The sequence below is a fragment of the Mustela putorius genome, unplaced genomic scaffold (genome assembly GCF_011764305.1).
Source record: "Mustela putorius furo isolate JIRA1106 unplaced genomic scaffold, ASM1176430v1.1 tig00000054_pilon_pilon_pilon, whole genome shotgun sequence".
NCBI lineage: Eukaryota > Metazoa > Chordata > Mammalia > Carnivora > Mustelidae > Mustela > Mustela putorius.
This window is the reverse complement of record NW_025421262.1, coordinates 11,797-29,622: the sequence shown is the minus strand read 5'-3', so window position 1 is coordinate 29,622 and position 17,826 is coordinate 11,797. Positions and strand designations below refer to the sequence as shown.

Genomic DNA, 17,826 nt, shown 5'->3' with positions numbered 1-17,826 from the left:
TCCCATCGCCCCAGGACATACATTTGCAGAGAGCGGGATTCTCAGGCCTCCACCATGTGGGCCCCTGCTTCTGGAACCCACCCTCCTCCTCACTGGCTGCTGGTTCTGCTGTTGGGACTCACAGGTGAGCACTGCCTTGAGGGAGACTCCCCTTTCCATGCCTCCTCAACCTCTCCCTGCCCCTGGACATTTAGGGCTTCCAGGTAAACACAGGCATGCTACCCAGACCCTCCGCAAAAGGCCTTTCTGGTAGATATGACTATACTCCTGACTAGCAGATGGGGAAACTGAGGCAGCGAGAGCAACCAGTCCAGTGCCATCTACTTAAGTCAGTGGAGCTACTGTGGTTCATGTCCAGCCCACTCAGCTCCACAGCTCATCTTGTTAACCATGTTATGCTGCCTGGCTCCTCAGTGGAGACCAAGAGGAGAAATATCAGAAACACAGAGAGGCAAACAGAAGGACAGCCATCCCACAACAGAAGCAGAGGTCTCCAGAGTTCCACTGTGCTACGTGTACTCACAAACTCTTGTTAATCATGTGCTGCATGTTTCCTAGGTGCCAAGATTGTTACTGAAGTTTAACACGTACTATAATTTCACTTAATGAATTTGTGTTTCTCGATATCTCCAGGTCTAGCTAGTCACCAAGGCAGGAAATCCAGCTGTGAAGTCAAACCTGCTCTGTGCCACATCACTGAGCCTCTCTGTGTATTTCTTTCCTCAGTCATGATGGGATCTCCCTTTACAGGCTTGGAGCGAGGACCGCTCCCGGTATGCACTAGGTCAGGCAGCTGTTGTGCATAAACACATGAGGAGACGTGCAGGATCATAGCAGGATGAGGAGACACCTGCTCTGTTTTCCCTCCAGGTGTGGCCGGTGAGGCAGGGCTGCAGGTGATCCAGCCTGATAAGTCAGTGTCTGTTGCAGCCGGACAGACAGCCACTCTGCGCTGCACCCTAACCTCCCTGCTCCCCACAGGGCCGGTTCAGTGGCTCAGGGGGACAGGGCCAGGCCGGGAGTTAATCTTCAGTTTCAAAGGAGGCCACTTCCCCCGAGTAACAAATGCTTCAGACATCACAAGGAGAAACAACACGGACTTTTCCATCCACATCAGTAACATCAACCCAGCAGACACTGAAACATACTACTGTGTGAAGTTCCAGAAAGGGACCCCTGATGATGTGGAGTTTCAGTCTGGACCAGGCACTCTGGTCACTGTGAGTGATGAGTACGGCCTAGGCCTCCTTTGTCCCCTGGTTGTGACAACAAGTCAATAAGAATGCCCTCCACTGTCTAACCAACAACTAAGCATCAGGTGTTGTGGTGGGTGTCCCCGATGTCAGCCCTTTCCACCAATCAGGGAAGTAGAGGCCTGGAGAGGTCCTGATACTTGCTTAAGACCCCTGATAAATGGTGGGAAAGTCTAGAATCCGAGTCTGTGGGTCCAAAGCTGTGACCTGTCCAATCCTGACCAGCTCTCTGATTCTAGGGATGAGGGACTTACAGTCTGAGTGACTTGCCTAGCCACATGACCCAATCTTACTCCTGCCTCCAGAGAGTGACCCCTCCATGTGGCTGACTCTTCTCTAACTCAACAGTTACTGAGCACCGGCTGTGTGCAGGCTCTCGTCTGCATGCAGGAGAAGCAGAAAACAAAACAGGGAAGGGCTCCTTTCTCATGAAGTTCACATTCCCTTCCCTTCCTGTGGACGAATGCACCCAGGGCAGGTTGCTGGGATATGTCTTTCTTTCAATGTAGAAGAATCATAGTGAGAAGAGGTATAAGCTCACTGTTTACACTGAGAGCCCAGGATGGAGAAGTTGCCAGAGGCTGTGTATTTATTGTGGGTCTGTCCGAAAAGGATCGTGCAATTCAGGTAGTGAGTCCCATAAGAGCACTGAATCTCCCCTCAGCTCCTGGACATAGGCATGCAGGTGGTTTTATCCTGATTGTGCAGGTGTTACAGGAGTTCCCAGTGGTATGTCGCTTGACTGGGCACCAGTGCTAGTATGTGGCTCCAGCACCAGATAGATCTGTTCCTCCTGGGAGAGCTCTCCTTCCTCTTCCTCAACCTGCCCACACAGGGGATGCCCTGGTTGAGAATGGATGAAGCTGGAGGGACCATCTCAGCCCATTTACAGATGAGGACACTGAGGCTCAGCAGATCTGGCCTGAGCAAGGGAGTGAGCCACAGCCTGACTCACAGTCCTGCTCGCTGCATGCTCACTGTGCTAGCCAAAGTGGGAGAAAGTGCCCACCCTCTCCTTGAAACTCTTATAAATCTTGTATGGTTCTCTTTTTCAGCAGTAAACATTAAGAAAACACAGGAAGAGGTGGGCTAGCTGTGCACCCCCAGATCAGATAGGTATGCAAACATCTGGTGAAGTGTCGAGCCTGTTCCTGGAGAACACGGCTTCTCATGTGTAAGAGCATCCAGAGTCTTTCCCCAGTTGGGTTGCATTTCTCCTTCACTGAGCAGCCTGGGGCACCATCCTGGACAGAGCAGAGTGGCCCCCGCAACCCCAGCAACACCAGGCACCCCATTCCTGGCTCTGCAGACTAAGAATGACTGGGAGGCACATCCTGGAGGGTATTGGGCTTCATGAGCGAGAGTTCACATTCTAGACTCAGCTGTCGGGACCCCACATCTTCCCTCTGTTGTTGTCAAGTCAATATGTCTGGACACCCGGAAGGACCCCTCCCCATAACCGCTTGCAGTGAGAATGTCAGATGGAAAAGGAGGGTGGCTGTCACTGTCGGGCTGGAGAAGGTGGGACATTTATTCTGTTGTGGATGAAACAGCTGGAGACCACAGGAAGTCCCCCTTGGGATACAGTGACTGGTAAGGAGCAGTCCTGTTGTAACTGGACCAAAGTAGCTTGGCTCCTTGGTGAGGGAGTGACAGAGACCACCCAGGGGAAGTTCTCTCACAAAGCTGTCTTTATTTTACAGGTAAGGGATCACAGGGAATTATTTCCAAAGCCATAATGCGGAACAGGGGCAAGTAGGCTCTCCATATTAGGGCTGGAGAAGAATATTCAGAGGGGGATTCTAACACTATAATGAGACTGAGGTTACTGTCAGCCACTTTCTGATTCATCTACTCTTTTCTATCTGTGTATTCAGTGATAAATTCCAAGCAAAAATGTTTACATTCTCTTACTCGCCCCTCCCTGCAACCCTGGAAGGAGAAATCCCTCCTGTCCCATGTCACAGAGAAGGAGCCAGGCTTTGTCACAGCTGCACATGCTCTCTGACCTCAGTGACGTTTGCAGGGAAGTACCTAGGAGCGGTTGATGCCAAAGTCAGACCTATCAGAAATGTCCTTCCTGTGCCCAGATTTGTGGGAAGTTACCTGGCATGGAAGAGAAGGGAGGACTTGAACTCCAGCCTGGAACTACACCTGGGCCCTGCCCCCGACTCAGTGTTGAGCTCTGTTACCTCAGGGATTCCTCTGTGTGAAGAGGAGAGGACACCGCCCTCCACACACTCTCAGAAAGGTGGCAGGTTCTCCACAGCACCTCACACGTATCCTGGGCGCTGATGACAACAGTCATGCTTATTGTTCACAAATGCTCTTCTTGTAGCCAAACCATCTCCCCCCGTGGTGTCGGGCCCCACGGCCAGGGCCTCGCCGGAGCAAACAGTGAACTTCACCTGCAAGTCCCACGGCTTCTCCCCCAGAAACATCACCCTGAGATGGTTCAGAAACGGGAATGAGCTGGCAGCCTCCCAGACCAGCGTGGACCCAGAGGGAAACAGAACTTCCTACAACATCTCCAGCACAACCAGGCTGGTGCTGGCCCCGGGGGACATTCGCTCCCAGGTCATCTGTGAGGTGACCCATGTGACCTTGCAAGGGGACCCTCCTCTTCGTGGGACTGCCAACCTGTCTGAGGTCCTCCGAGGTAGATGCCCCTCCCCCCCACCCCCAGCCTGGGTCCAGCTCCCATGTCTCTGAGCCTGTCCCTCCCCCGCTCCCTGCCGCAAGCCCTCCATTCACTGGAGTCTGACCCCTGACAGTCCCTCCAGGTCACCTGCACCTATATGTGCTGTCTCCTCCTACTGTTTCCATGGCCGCTGGGTCGTGAATGCCTACCATGTGCCAATTACTGCGCTCGGTACTTTCTCTTACTGTACCATAGCAATTCCAATTATTGAGCACCTGCTGTATTCCATACCACTGTATGCTTGGTGAGGTCGTTTGTTTTGCTACAGTTATTCTATTCCAGCTGTATGCGTAGGGCTGAGTATCTTGATTTCACTCATTCTTTGCCTATCAGGAGCCATCAATCCTTGAGCACCTACTGTGTGCTGGGCACTGTACTTAGGGATTTCATTCATATGCAAAGACTACCCTCAGTGTTTGAGCACCAACTGCATGCCTAGCCCTGTTCTCGGTGACTCCCTTACTGTGTTGGGGGAGATAAGTTCTTGAGCCCCTTCCCCATGTTCTGTCTGTTCCATAAGGTGAGAGCTTCTGCCCTGTGCTGTTTCAGTTCCACCCACCTTGGTGGTTTCCCAGCAGCCCGTGTCAGGGGACCAGGTGAAGGTCACTTGCCAAGTGAAGAAGTTCTACCCCCAGCGCCTCCAGCTGACCTGGTTAGAGAATGGCAACGTGTCCCGAACAGAAATGGCCTCAAGGGCCTCAGACCTCGTAGAGAACAAGGATGGGACCTTTAACTGGACGAGCTGGCTCCTGGTGAACTCATCTGCCCACAGGGAAGGCGTGGTGTTCACCTGCCTGGTGCAGCATGATGGGCAGCCCGCGGTCACCAGAAACCATACCCTTGTGGCCTCAACCCATAAAACCCAGGGTGAGACCCCAATGATTTTGTTTCTTGCGTCCTGCTCCCTGCTTCCTCACCTGACTGTGATAAGTCACCATGCCTGGCCAGACACCCTTCCCCCTGTTATTTCCCACCTAGCATGGTCTCTATCCCTTCTACACTTTTCCATCATCACCATGGAAAATGTCTGCACTTGGCATTCTGAAATTCCAGAAGGGACCCTGAGGATCTGTAGTTTTGAGTCTTGATCAGGCTCCTGCATGACCATGTGTGGTCACACCTGGGGTCTCTTCTCTCCCTTTATTTGTGACAGCAAACCAGCAATAGTCATGATCGCTCAAAGCACATTTACTTTATGTCAATTCCAATTCGTTTCAATTACACTCTTAGTAAAATTAACAATAATTCCAGTTATCATCTAAAATGAAGTATATATTCCAATTTTCCAAAGCTTCTTCTATTAACTTTATTTTGTGGACCTAACTTGGTTTTAATTCACCTGTAAATGCTTAAAAGAATTTTCCTGTGAAATATCTGGGTCTCCATGTTTCTTTCTTTTTTTTTTTTTCTAATATTTATTTATTTATTTCACACAGAGAGAGAGAGATCACAAGTAGGCAGAGAGGCAAGCAGAGAGAGAGAGAGGTGGAAGAAGCCTCCCTCCTGAGCACGGAGCCCAATGTAGGACTCCATCACAGGACCCTGGGATCATGACCTGAGCCTAAGGCAGAGGCTTAACCCACTGAGCCACCCAGGCACCCGATTCTTTTATTTCCCTGAAAAGAATCTGAATAGCTAGGGCTACTCAACTTCTTCATTTTATAATGGATGCTTGTGGTAGGCTGTGCTTTGGGGAAATGTGTTTTTCTCTGAGTTTTCAAATTTCTGCACATAGAGCTTCTCATAGTATTACCTAGTAATCCTTGTGATGTCTGGATGGCATCCCATTTCATCCCTGATATTGGAAAAGTGTCAATTCTCGTTTTTTTTTTTCATTGTTACAACGGTTAGAAGTTTTTCAAATTTATCAGTCTTCCCAAAGAACCCACGTTTATTTCAGTGATACTCTCTATTGTTTGTTGTTAATTTCTTTGCTTTTTCTCTCTCTTTTTTTTTAATTTCTTTTTCTTGATTTGGGCTTATTTTGCTCCTCCTCATTTTTTTTGAAATAGGAATAAAATGATCAAGTCTAGACTTTTCGTTATTGGAATACCACAGCAGGTCCTCCTTCTGGTCTTGGGGAATCGGGAGTGTGGACTCGGGATACCTGGTGTAGGTTCCTCCTCCAGAATGGAAGCAACTAGCCCAGTTGCCTTCCTCTTCCACCTTTCAGAGCCCTCCATGGGTGGACCTCACATGAGTTCCAGGGGGCAGGCTTCTACTGAGCCAGGAGAGGTGGGAGAGATGAGTCCGCAGAGATGATCTCTGCCCTTTCCTGTGTGTGGTGGAGGTGGGACGGGAATGGCATAAGGGGATGTGCATTTGGACGTGGAGATTTTTCTCTTTTGTCTCCAGAGATTTTGCAGTTTGGGCATTGCTTTTCAAGGACTACCAAGAGCCAGTTTTCCATAGAATTTACTGTCCTTTCGTTGTTTTTTTTTCCTTTGGTTTGAGAGGCTGTATTTGGAGATGAGTAGCTAAGCCTCTGTCTTATACTTAGCAGCCCATTACAAAGTGCCCAGAGGGCTTTGAAATGCTTGGCCTCAGTGTCCCTTTCCCACATCTCAGTATCCATCTCCCATATTTCCCCATCAGGGCCCTACTCCAGCACAGTAAGTGCAGTGTAGCTGAGAATTCAGTCCGCTCTGTAGCACTGATACTCTTATGTTTATGTTGGACCCAACAGTGTCCTCAACTTTTTCTGTCCTCCAGCTCTAGGAAGTAAGAGTCTGCACTGTTGCACAGAAGTCCCCTGACATTCACACATAATCTTTCACATGTGATCAATCTTCACTTTGCACTTTCTCCGAAGTGTTGATGCCCAGCAAAAGCCACCCAACCCATAATTCTTGTAATTATCACATCATTTCCAGAATGCCAGGATACTCCCCTCCTCTGCTTACACCAGCCCAGGTCACCATGGTGAGGTTTCAGCAGTGACAAACAAGGGCAGGGCAAGCCGACACCTACCCTGCTCTACCTCCCACAGGGCTGGGGGCCTCATGACCAGCTGGCAGAAAGAGACCCCAATCCAAATGAGCCCATTAGAGTTGGCTTTCCAGACCCCAACCAGACAAACTCCACACATCAGGTGACCCGGGAGGGAGACTCTCAGATGATATGAGAAGAGAGAAAGTTCACTGTGGGGTGCTGCTCGGTACACATGCATGAGAGAGCGAAGGAGGCAGGACTGGCAAAGGGAGATGTTGGCACAAGTCAGCATGGAAAGACTCAGCCTTGGACAGAGAGCAAGCAAGCTAAATGCTCTTCATGAGTTGTTTAAATGGAGAGGATTGGCTTAGACTCTGTTCCCCCACTTCCTCCAGCCTTCTGCTGCAGGCTTCCCTCTAGAAACAGGTACAAACATGAACAGTACAGCTCTTTCACTTAGAAAAAGTCCAGCGCCCACCCCCCCAGCAGAGACCTGCTATTCTCTAACATGCCAGGGGCAAATATGGTGAGGCCCTACTCCTTCCTTTCAGATTGCTCTATGTATTTCAGAAATATACTTGGATTTTTAAAATTCAAATATAGAAAGAAAAATGGGTCATTGTACAAAGTCAAAAAATTGGGAGCTGTTCTTCCAGACCCAACATTCTATGTCCAACACAAAGACATGGGCTGACAGTGAGTGGCCCTGGGGTTCAGGTGAGCTGGATGGTGTTTGAAACTCTCCTAAGCATTAGACCCTATGTCCTTGCCTCCCCAAGATATTGTCCAGCCAGCAGGTCTCCTGAGGTCAGGTCATCCTGAAGACTCTCTCCTCACCTCTGTACATGGGAGTTGTCAAACCATGTGCATGGAGCAAAATAGGACATCCTTGCCCCTCACTGACTGTGATATCTGTTCTCACTCCACTTGAGGTCAGACAGACATTTGACCCTATGGCCCAAATAGTTTGGCATTGTCCTGGTCCAAAGACCAGGTCTCAGAGTCATCCTGCAGGCCAGGAGTGAGGGGTTTCCCTGGATCTGAGCCACCTCATCTGTCCACACTCTGTAAACTGTGAGCCTGTTAGCTCATCAGAAAGAGGCTGTATGACCTGCCCCAGTGGGTGTGAGGATCAGTTCAGTAAACCAAACTTACTCATTTCTGAGTGCTCATTCTCCTCACCTCTTCCATCAAGAAGGACACCTGGCAGCCAAGAAGGGGTGAGTGAGGTGAAGATAGACTTAGCGCAATTCTGCCTTGAGCAGGGGAAGAATTCATGAACTTCAGAGCGTTGATAAGCGTGAGTCACTTCAGATAAAGTAAGTGGAAGACCCAGGGAATGGACTCTAGGGTGCCCCCCTCTGATGGCCCTCCTATCCCTTCTTTTCCAGAGTCAAGGCCATCCACTCCAATCCTGATAGCTGTCACCCTGGGCCCGAAGCTGCTGCTGCTCATCACTGTCTCTGCCATCTATGTCTACAAGAAGCGAGCACCCAATTGTAAGTTGTGGGTCAGGGAGGGCAGGCCATGGTTAGTCCCAAAAAGAGCCAGGTCAGGAAGAGGGGCAGCCCACAGGTCACACAGGGTCAGCGCTCACCTGCAATAAAGAGCATCTGACACACCTCCCTTGATACTCTCAGGTGTCTCAGTGGTCCAGGCTCCCTGAGGTGTCAGGGAGGGGGCCTTTAGCCTATAAATGTGGACAGGGTCAAAGACAATCAAAGAGTGTGGACAGAGTCCTAGGGATTCTGGGAAGGAAGTGGACAGAGAGGCTGAATGAGAGGCAGCTGTGTGGGAGGATTCCTTGGAGACCATCACTAGATTATGGAGCACTGGGGCTCCTTTGGGCACAAGACATCTGCATTTAGAGGAATGCTGACAGGTGTCAAAGGGCTGCTCTGAGGACAGCTTCCAATCTGACCCTCTGTGAGATATACTGGAGGGGATGGGGAGGGGGGATCAAGCCCTAAGGGAGGAAGGCTAAAGTGGCAGAGTCCTCTATCAGGGGCTGCCTGTCCTTTCACAATAGGTGTCCCAGGAAGAAAATAGCACCAAGGACATAAGAGACACGTGAGGAATATTTCTGGAATGATGAGCAGATAATCAGCTATGAACATGGGTCCCACAGCTCCTTCCTTCCTCCCCTACTACATGCCATCCTCAGTCTCTGCTGCCTCCTTCCTTCCTGGAAGGGCCCAGCCAAAAACAAGGAACAACTAGAAGCTTCCCAACTCTGTCCTAATGCCTTGCTTCTTCCAGAGACCCACCTGCCCACAGTCCCTTCTGCTCCTTCTCACAATCCTTGATGACCCTAGAGCTGGGTCTTCATACCAGGTCCTCAGCAGGGATCATGGGAACTTGCTCTGGGGACTGATGCATGGATATCTGCCTGAATGTGAGAGACAAGTCCCACCTACACATACCAGGTGCCTCTCATTCATCTTCTGGGAACTATGGCCATGAACTACATGCTCACGTCCATGTTCTTAGGAGTTATTTCTATCAACTCCCAGACATTCATTCCAGACTTGGTGAGGTTCTTCACTGGGTCTTAAATAAAATGAATCTCATCCTGGTTTGAAGAAGAGAAACGATTCTCCTTCCTCTTTGCCTACATGTCCTACTCCTCAGTCCCAGGGACAAGAGGCCCTTCTCCCTGTGATGGGAACACTAGCTCTTCTGTCACCTTCATCCTTCCCAGCCCCACTGCTCATGTACATGGCATTCGAGAAGCATCCAGTCGAGAAGCCTGGAGCCATCCTCGGTTTTCTTACTTTATATCCCATATTCAGTTCTGCCTTCAGATGCTACATCCAGTGGCCAGATGGTAAATGTGAAGCAGTCTACTCAGGAAAAGGAAAAGAAGCCTGACTCGTAGTGCCCGTGGACTTCTGTAACCGATGACAAGATAACAGTGTTTCGCAAATTGCTTATAAAATTCTTGAGAAGCTCTCAGGAGTGAGTGTAAGCCTCCTCCCAAAACCAGTGAACTCCACCCAGAATCTGCACAATGCTCACCCCAAGGCTGCTCCCTGGTCCTGGCCACCAGCACGCCTTCCTGGACCATTCTTTGTCTCTTACAGGCTCTCTAGTTTCAGCTACAGTGATTCCATGGCAATGGAAGTCAAACTGTGTCTTTCCTCTGCTTCTTCCTCCTAAAGATCTGTATGACACTCTCTTCCTCTTTTAAGCTCTGTTTACAGGTCACCTTATTAAAAAGTCCCTTCCACGAATCACCCTGTATGAAATAGCAATTCCTTTCTCTCACTCTGTGTTCCCATAGCTCATTACCTAATTAAATTGTTTTCGTAGAACTTAAGATCAGCTGACATGATAAGTGGATGCAGTGCTCACTTTGCACAATAGTGCAGGACAGAACAATGATGGTGCAGCTGAAACCATGCAAAGTGATCTCAACAAACCGGGGAAAATAATGATTTTTATGTAACCTTTAAAAACGTTTTTAAACACAGAAAGTTTCCAAATGTCAATGACGAATGTATAGGAAACTGAAAAAACAATAGAACCATTATTATTTTTTTAATTTTATTTATTTATTTGACAGACAGAGATCACAAGTAGATGGAGAGGCAGGCAAAGAGAGAGAGGAGGAAGCAGGCTCCCCGCTGAGCAGAGAGGTTGATGCGGGGCTTGATCCCAGGACCCTGGGAACACGACCTGAGCCGAAGGCAGAGGCTTTAACCTACTGAGCCACCCAGGTGCCCCTAGAACCATTATTTATTGGGTGTGTTGTCATTTCAAATTTAGAAACACTGAAAAGGGAAGCATTTTGTTATTTTGTAGACTCATCATGAATAGTTTGCACAGTGCTAACCTTCTTCTGATTGCATAGTTGAACACATATAGGGCCACCATCTAAATAACCTCACTTCAGTCTCAACTGGGATCATCTTCCAACATTCAATCCCTTGCACTTTCAATGTTGTGAAATCCTTTCAATATTAATTTGAATACTTCTGGTTTCACACCCTTGCAATATTTTACCTTCCCTCCCACCACCTTCTTCAACGATGTGGTAAGTTTGTTTCACTCTGTTCCTCTGTCTGCATATCCACACTCTGGAGACCAGCACCCCTATCACCACTCCCCTGGTAACTATGCCTTCATGAGCTCCAAATGATTTATCTAGACACTTCAAGCTCAGAAGTGAGCTTAACTGCTTACTCCTGCAGTGCAGTCACTGGTGTGACTCTCTTCCAAAGGTGACAGGATGGCACGGAGGAATAGGGAGTAACTACAGAGGGAACACTAGACAAATGCAGTCCAGTCACATCATCACGAGTTCACCAATACTCATAAACCACTGCCACAGTGTGCTCCCTGATATAATGTGATGAAAACAACACTTTTCCTCTGTGACCTTCCTCCCCAAACCCACTCCCCCAGTCTGTGTTGAGAAAAGCATCCGACACATTGCAATGAGGGACATTCCACAATATACCAGAGCAACATGCCAAACTGTCAGGCCATTGCTATCAAGGAAAGTTCAAGAAGCTCTTACAGCTGAGAGGAGCCTAGAGAGACAGGACAAGAAAATGTAATGTGGTAACCTGCATGGAATTCTGGGACAAAAAGGGGCATGGAGTGAAAAATAAGGAAGTCTGTTCTAGACTGAATAGTTGTATCTCTCCATTGTTCATGGGATTTGGAGGTGGGGACTTTGCAGATAATGAGGTCATGAGGGTGGAGTCCTCATGAATGGGATCATTGCCTTCATGAAAAGGAGCCAGACAGCCAGCTCACTCCATCCACCAGGTGAAAACACAAGTAGTTGGCATTCTGCAACTTCAAAGAGAGATCTCATCACAACCCAACTATCATGGCACCCTGATCTCAGACTTCCAGCCTCAGGACTATGAGAAATAAGTTCCTGTTGTTTCAAGGCATCCAGTTTATGCTGTTTTGTTATAGCGGCCCAAGCTAAGACAAAGTCAAACTATGGATTTTGGTTAATAAAAATGCACCAATATTGGTTCACTAATTATAGCAGAAGCAACAAGTTATTGTAAAATGCTATAAAGAGGGGATACTGTATTCACCTATATATTGGACTCTGTGTGATTGTTGCCATTTTTTCTCTAATGTACAACTATTCCAAAAATGTAACTCTATTCTAAGAAAATAATGTCAACATCTGGTCCTCAGCTGGATCTCTGTCTCTTGCACACACTGGAGGGCAATTCGAGGAAATGTGTGGTGGGGAGATGTCTGAGTTTCTATACCCAGATTTTATCTTACTTCCCAAGTCTAATGTTCCTCTTCCTTTCTCTGTCCTCTGTCCTCGGCTAGAGCTCACTCTGAAGCCTGGCACTCAGAGATCCCTGAAGAACCTTCTTCTCAGTCCCCCCATGATATTCACTTTAAATGTTTCCAATTAGTGAAGCCCATGTTAGATCAGGTGGAGTCAGAGAACTCTGGGTGCTTGGGTGAAGTAGTGTAGCTTTAAGACCTCAGTGGTGGATGCACTTAATCCATGTCCTGTCCCCAAGCAATTGAGGTGGAAAAGGCTCTGCAGAGGGTGGTAGATCCTGTAATACACCAGGCCTGAGGAAATGGCCCTCAGCTGTCAGCCCTCTTTGAGATGGCCTCAGTTGAGGAAATCCTCCATGCCCAAGGTCAAGCCTGGGACCTTGTCACATCCAGAGTCTCATCAACATGGGGATGGAGCCCCTTCCATCCTCTAAGACAAAAATCATCACCATCTTTAAAACTCTAACCTCTTTCCACATCATGTATTTGAGTCTCTACATCAGCAGAGGTGCAGCCTGGTGAGATTGGGATAGGATGAGGCTCAGGAATGAGCACAAGCATGTAGATTCCAATAAGCTCTGGAAATCCCAAGCGACTGGCCCAGCAGGTTCTCAGCTTGCGGCCACCTTGCCTTTCCATTTGATAATCTCAAAGAAAAAGTGTTAAAAGTCCATGGTCATTCCCTCATCATAATCCCCTTCCTCTGACATCATGGAGGCAGGGAGTGTCTTCTCTCCTCAGAGCATGGAGTCCTTGGCCTCTCTAGGACAGCATTCAGACAGAGAAGGCTCCAGGGGCCACCACAATGTCTGTCCCTGCCTCCCCACTGTGCTGGACTCTGCCATCCCTACTTCTGACACCGCTGCTGGCATTAACAGGGGAATGGGTCTTCAGGTGTATGTGCCTTTTTACTGTGTTCTTTTCACCTGTTTACCTAGAATTTCTTGGGGAGAGAACTTTTCTGTCCTCAGAATTTACAGAACTAAACTGGAAGGGTTCCCAGCTCACAAAAAACTCCCAGTGGCTGTGTCTGTCCCACACATTTTTTGTTCAGGGAATAATTGCACACTAATGGTCACAGGGCTGAGCACAGCACAGACATCAGAGTTCTCATCCCCCAGCCCCTAGGAACAAAGAACCTGTCTTTTCAATTTACTACCACCACACATTTACTACCTCTTAATGGAAAACAAATGTTGGAGAACATGAAATTATAAAGCAGGGCAAGAATCTACAATGCTTCCATCCAAAGATGACTGCTGTTAAAAATTTGCAGAGGTTTTGTGCTCATGGAATATTGGCCAGAAGTGGTCACTAGAGGTCTCCCTGGGTCACTGATGGAAGCTGAACCCTCCAGGCTCTCCAGAGAACTAAATATTTCTGTTTCTATTTGCTGAAAAAGTTAACAAGCTTGTGGAGTCTCTTCCGCATGACCATTGATCCAAATACCTAGAATAGCCAACTCAAGATTGACACCATTGGACTATATAAGACTTCCAAGAAAGCTACAGTAATTGAAACAGTGACTTTGGTGAAAGAACAGGCACACAGATTAATGCAACAGAATAGAAAATCCACAAATACACCCACATAAATACTGCCAACTGTTCTTTGAGAATGACCAAGATAGTCTTTTTGGCAAACACTGAACATCTGGACATTGGGACATCCAAATACAAAAAAAAAAAAAAAAAATTGCTTCTACATACAGACTTAACAGCCTTCATAAAAATAGCTCATACATCATACACAAAACTAAAAAATTCCTAGTGGATATCATGGAAAAAAATCTAGATGATCTTTGATATGGATTACTTTTTTTAATAGATTAACTTTAATAGATTGACTTCATCTTAAAGCAGTTTTAGGTTCACACATGAATTGAGCAGAAGGTGCAAAGATTTCCCATGGGACTCCCTGCCCCCACACATCACAGCTGCTGCCATTATCAATATCCACCAGACTGATACATTTATTACAAATATGAACCTACACTGAAATGTCATTAGCATCCAAAGTCCATAGTTCACATTGTGGTTTACTCTGAGTATTGCATAGTCTATGGGTTTGATATAAACTTCTATAGTACTATGCTGAGTAGTTTCATTGCCCTAAAAATCCTCTCCGCTCTGTCTTTTTACCTCTTTCCACCCTAAACCCAGGCAATCACTGACATATTTATATTCACCATAGTTTTGCCTTTTCCATAGTGTCATATAGTTGGAATCGTGCAGTATGCAGGCTTTTCCTTTCAATTGTACTAAGCATTTAAGTTTCTTCCATATCCTTTCAACTTGCTAGCTCATTTCTTTTAGCACTGGATAATATTCCACTGTCTGGATGTACCACAATTTCTATATTAGTACACCGACTGGAGGTCATCTTGGTTGCCTTCAAGCTTGAATTATAACTAAAACTGCTAAACTTTGAGGAGGAATCTGTTCCAGGCCTCTCTCGCAGCTTCTGGTAGCCTCAGACCATCCTCAGATTGTACACAGCACTCCCGTGTCTTCACATCATCTTCCCTCTGTGTATGACAGCTAAGCTGAGCTGTGCCTGAACTCCTGTCCACAGGAACTATGAAATAATGTATGTTTTCTTAAACTATTAAGTTTGTGGTAATTTGTTACACACCAAGTTCCTCTGTTTATTCAGCATCTACTATGCTCCAGGCCATCCTCCTATTATGATGCAGAAGGAAGGTACACTTCCCCTTTCTGTACATGGGTCCCTCTCCCCTTATCCCATATAGCAACCCTACTTGTAATTTTCATACATCTGTGTCAGTACATGTTGCTTAAAAAGGGTGTAATGAGGCTCCACCTTGACCTAGAACCAGACCCTCACATCATCTTGACCAAGACAAAGAACATGAGAAATGAAGCCAATTTTCTTTCCAGGAACTTTGGGTCGAGACTTCCAGGTGACCCAGCCTGAGAGTTCAGTTTCAGTCAAGGCTGACCTTGACCCTGGGCTGCAATGTGTCTGCTCGCTCCCCAGCAGGGCCTGTCTTCTGGTTCTGGGAAAATGGGCAAGAACAGCAATTAATCTACAGCTTCAATGGAAACCACTGCCCCTGAATAAACCAAGTAGAAAACGCAGAGGTCAACCACACACACTATTCCATCTGCATCAGTGACATGGAGCCCAAAGATGTGGGCACCCGATACTGTGTAACGTGAGCAAGAGGGCATCTGGAGGTGTCTGGTGGCTCTGTCAGTTTAGCATTTGGCTCTTGGTTTTGGCTCAGCTCATGATCTCAGTGTCATGAGAATGAGCATTGAGTCAGGCTCTCTCTCTCTCTCTCTCTAAAATCAATCAATCAATCTTAAAAATCAATCAATCAATCTTAAAAAGAAATAGGGCATCCTGACTTGGCATATGTATCTGGTTCAGGCACCTATGTGTCTGTCAATGCTGAGTATAGCCTGAGAAACTCCATTTCCTTAGATCATGAAAACAAATTTTTCAAAACTTGAAACATGTACCAAATCATCACTATATACTGGATACTATGCTCCTTAATCCATGAACACCCTGTAGGTTGGGATTCTGTAGATGGCCTTTCTGTCGGTTGGGGGCCCTATACCCCATATTGAATCAAGCCATATTGACAAACTGTGCTCTTCTTTGATGGCACAACCACCAAAACCTGAACGTCAGGCAAGAGAAACTCAAAAATAAAAAGATATTCAGTAGGTAAAGTGCAACCACAAGTGTGCATTGCATGGTCCAAAAAGTTCATTACCTGAGCCTAGAAATATGACTGGCTTTTCTGAGGTGTAGGGACAAACCTGACCTCAAGAATATGCATTGTGTCTATTGTAGCCTGTTTCCTGACTCTCTACCCTTCACTCACAGCCCTTGTAGCCATATGCTAGCTTCCGGATTTGGATGAAATCTCAACTTGAGTGTAGTTAGCTGCCAAGCCTAATTGCCCCTGAATCAGAACAAAGGGACCCACAGGCAGACAGAACCTCTACAAGCCTTCACAACTCCACTCCCATTTCTAACTGTAATGTGATTGAGGCTTGGTGGCCGGTCACGAGGGGCCACCACAGTGCAGTCAGGGACCTGTTCTTCACACAGAAAGTCAATCAGTAAGTGTGATCTCCTACTATGGCTTCCTGGAATCCAGGAGACTAGAAGGAGGGGTCTTGTGTGTCATCCATATCCAGGTCTTGTTTGGAAAAGGTATCCTGGAAGGGTGAAGTCATTCTCCTGCCACTTAATCTTTCGCTGGTCTGCCCTGGTCTACCCCCAGCTCTGCTGTTCTCTTATTCTCTGAGATCCACCAGTGTTTTCTGCTCCTTGCCACTCCCTGAATTAATTACATTAAATACAATGAGATAAGCGTGTCCATCTGTTCTGCTGGGAAAACTAGTCTTCCTCAGTAATGTTCTCTTCAAGTCTAGCCACATTCCATGCCATCCGACTGGCCATGGAAAAGTTACATATTTCCCTCAAGCTGAAAAATATAGTATGGGTGGCTTACTTCCATTCTCTTGCATTTGACTGTGATTATCGCAGGGACCACAATCTAGATCTCCCTGCCCTTGGTTTAGTGTTACGCTGTACTATGCTGTGTAGGTGTATGAAATCTACTGAAATATATATTTTATGGTATCTAAATACCTAAATATCTTCCAGGTTTTCCTCATTATGAACACATTCTACTGTACATCTGAAATTCCAGTTGAAAAGACTTCTAGAAGCATAGGTAATGACTGCAGAAGCCAAGAATCACAAATGCATATAGCCTTAAAGTTGTTAGATGAGCATGATGGTAAAACGTGCTGCATCTGCAATAATCTGAGGTTTGCCACTCCTGACCTTGGGCTACTTACTGAACTTCTCCAAACCCTAGTTCCTTCCTGTGTAAAATCTTGGACTCATAACCATGTAGTGTCTTTTCCTCAAATTTTAGAATTCTCAAGTCACAGAAGGAGTGATAGGTTCTTAAATGGAATGTTCTGATTTAGAGGTTCTTAAATGGAATGGAATGTTCATCTTTGCATCTTTCATAGCCAAAGTCAGAAAAAATGGAGAGATTTGGATGGCTTTCCTCAATTCCATCATTCTTTCATGCATACATTCCCCATTCACTCACACATCAAGCATTCATTCACTCAATGTACTCTCTCAGTCAGCAATGCATTTACTTATGCATGGACCTGTTAATGGGTATCTGCATCCTCCTCTGGAGCAGGCCCTGAGCAGATGGCCCATCTTCCAGGAGGTCCTTGGCACCCATTGTGGATTTCCTGTATAATTCTCTTCTCTCTCTGGAATGTATCAGTTCCCCCTATAGTGACAGTGCCCCGTCAAGTCCCCTTGGACTTGGTGGCTATTACCTACCATGTGCAGAGATTCTATCCACAGAGTGTGCATCTCACATGGATAAAGAAGTGTCCTATGTTCAAGGGAGCCAAGCAGCTTACATCCAAGCAGAATAGTGATGGGACCTACACTTTGGAAAGCTTGCATTTGCTGAATGTGTTGGGGCAAGAGTCTGAGTGGATCCTCGTCTATAAGGTGCAGCATGAGGTACAACCTCCCATCTAGGCCAACCTCCTACTGTCCACAGCAGCCCTTCACATACCCAGGTCATTGGAAGCTCAGGTAAGCTCACCTCTACTGCTCTGAGCTACTGAGTGGCATGAGGTTCTT

The 17,826-nt window shown here is 47.0% G+C and overlaps 1 protein-coding gene across 1 annotated transcript; it reads left to right on the top strand.

Moving 5' to 3' along the window:
• On the top strand, nt 1–10,330 carry LOC123391985 (signal-regulatory protein beta-1-like). Its single transcript, XM_045079696.1, has 7 exons — nt 1–124; nt 871–1,220; nt 2,455–2,461; nt 3,592–3,912; nt 4,504–4,821; nt 8,277–8,384; nt 9,678–10,330. Exons 1-7 carry the CDS (start codon nt 55–57, stop codon nt 9,761–9,763), a joined length of 1,260 nt encoding a protein of 419 aa, XP_044935631.1. The 5' UTR covers nt 1–54; the 3' UTR covers nt 9,764–10,330.
• Nucleotides 10,331–17,826: the final 7,496 nt, after the last annotated feature.

Coding starts and splice junctions, on each gene's coding strand:
- LOC123391985 (XM_045079696.1), top strand. CDS start 55: ATGTGGGCCCCTGCTTCTGGAACCCACCCTCCTCCTCACTGGCTGCTG. Junction 125..870: donor TCTGCTGTTGGGACTCACAG/GTGAGCACTGCC, acceptor TTTTCCCTCCAG/GTGTGGCCGGTGAGGCAGGG. Junction 4,822..8,276: donor CTCAACCCATAAAACCCAGG/GTGAGACCCCAA, acceptor CTTCTTTTCCAG/AGTCAAGGCCATCCACTCCA.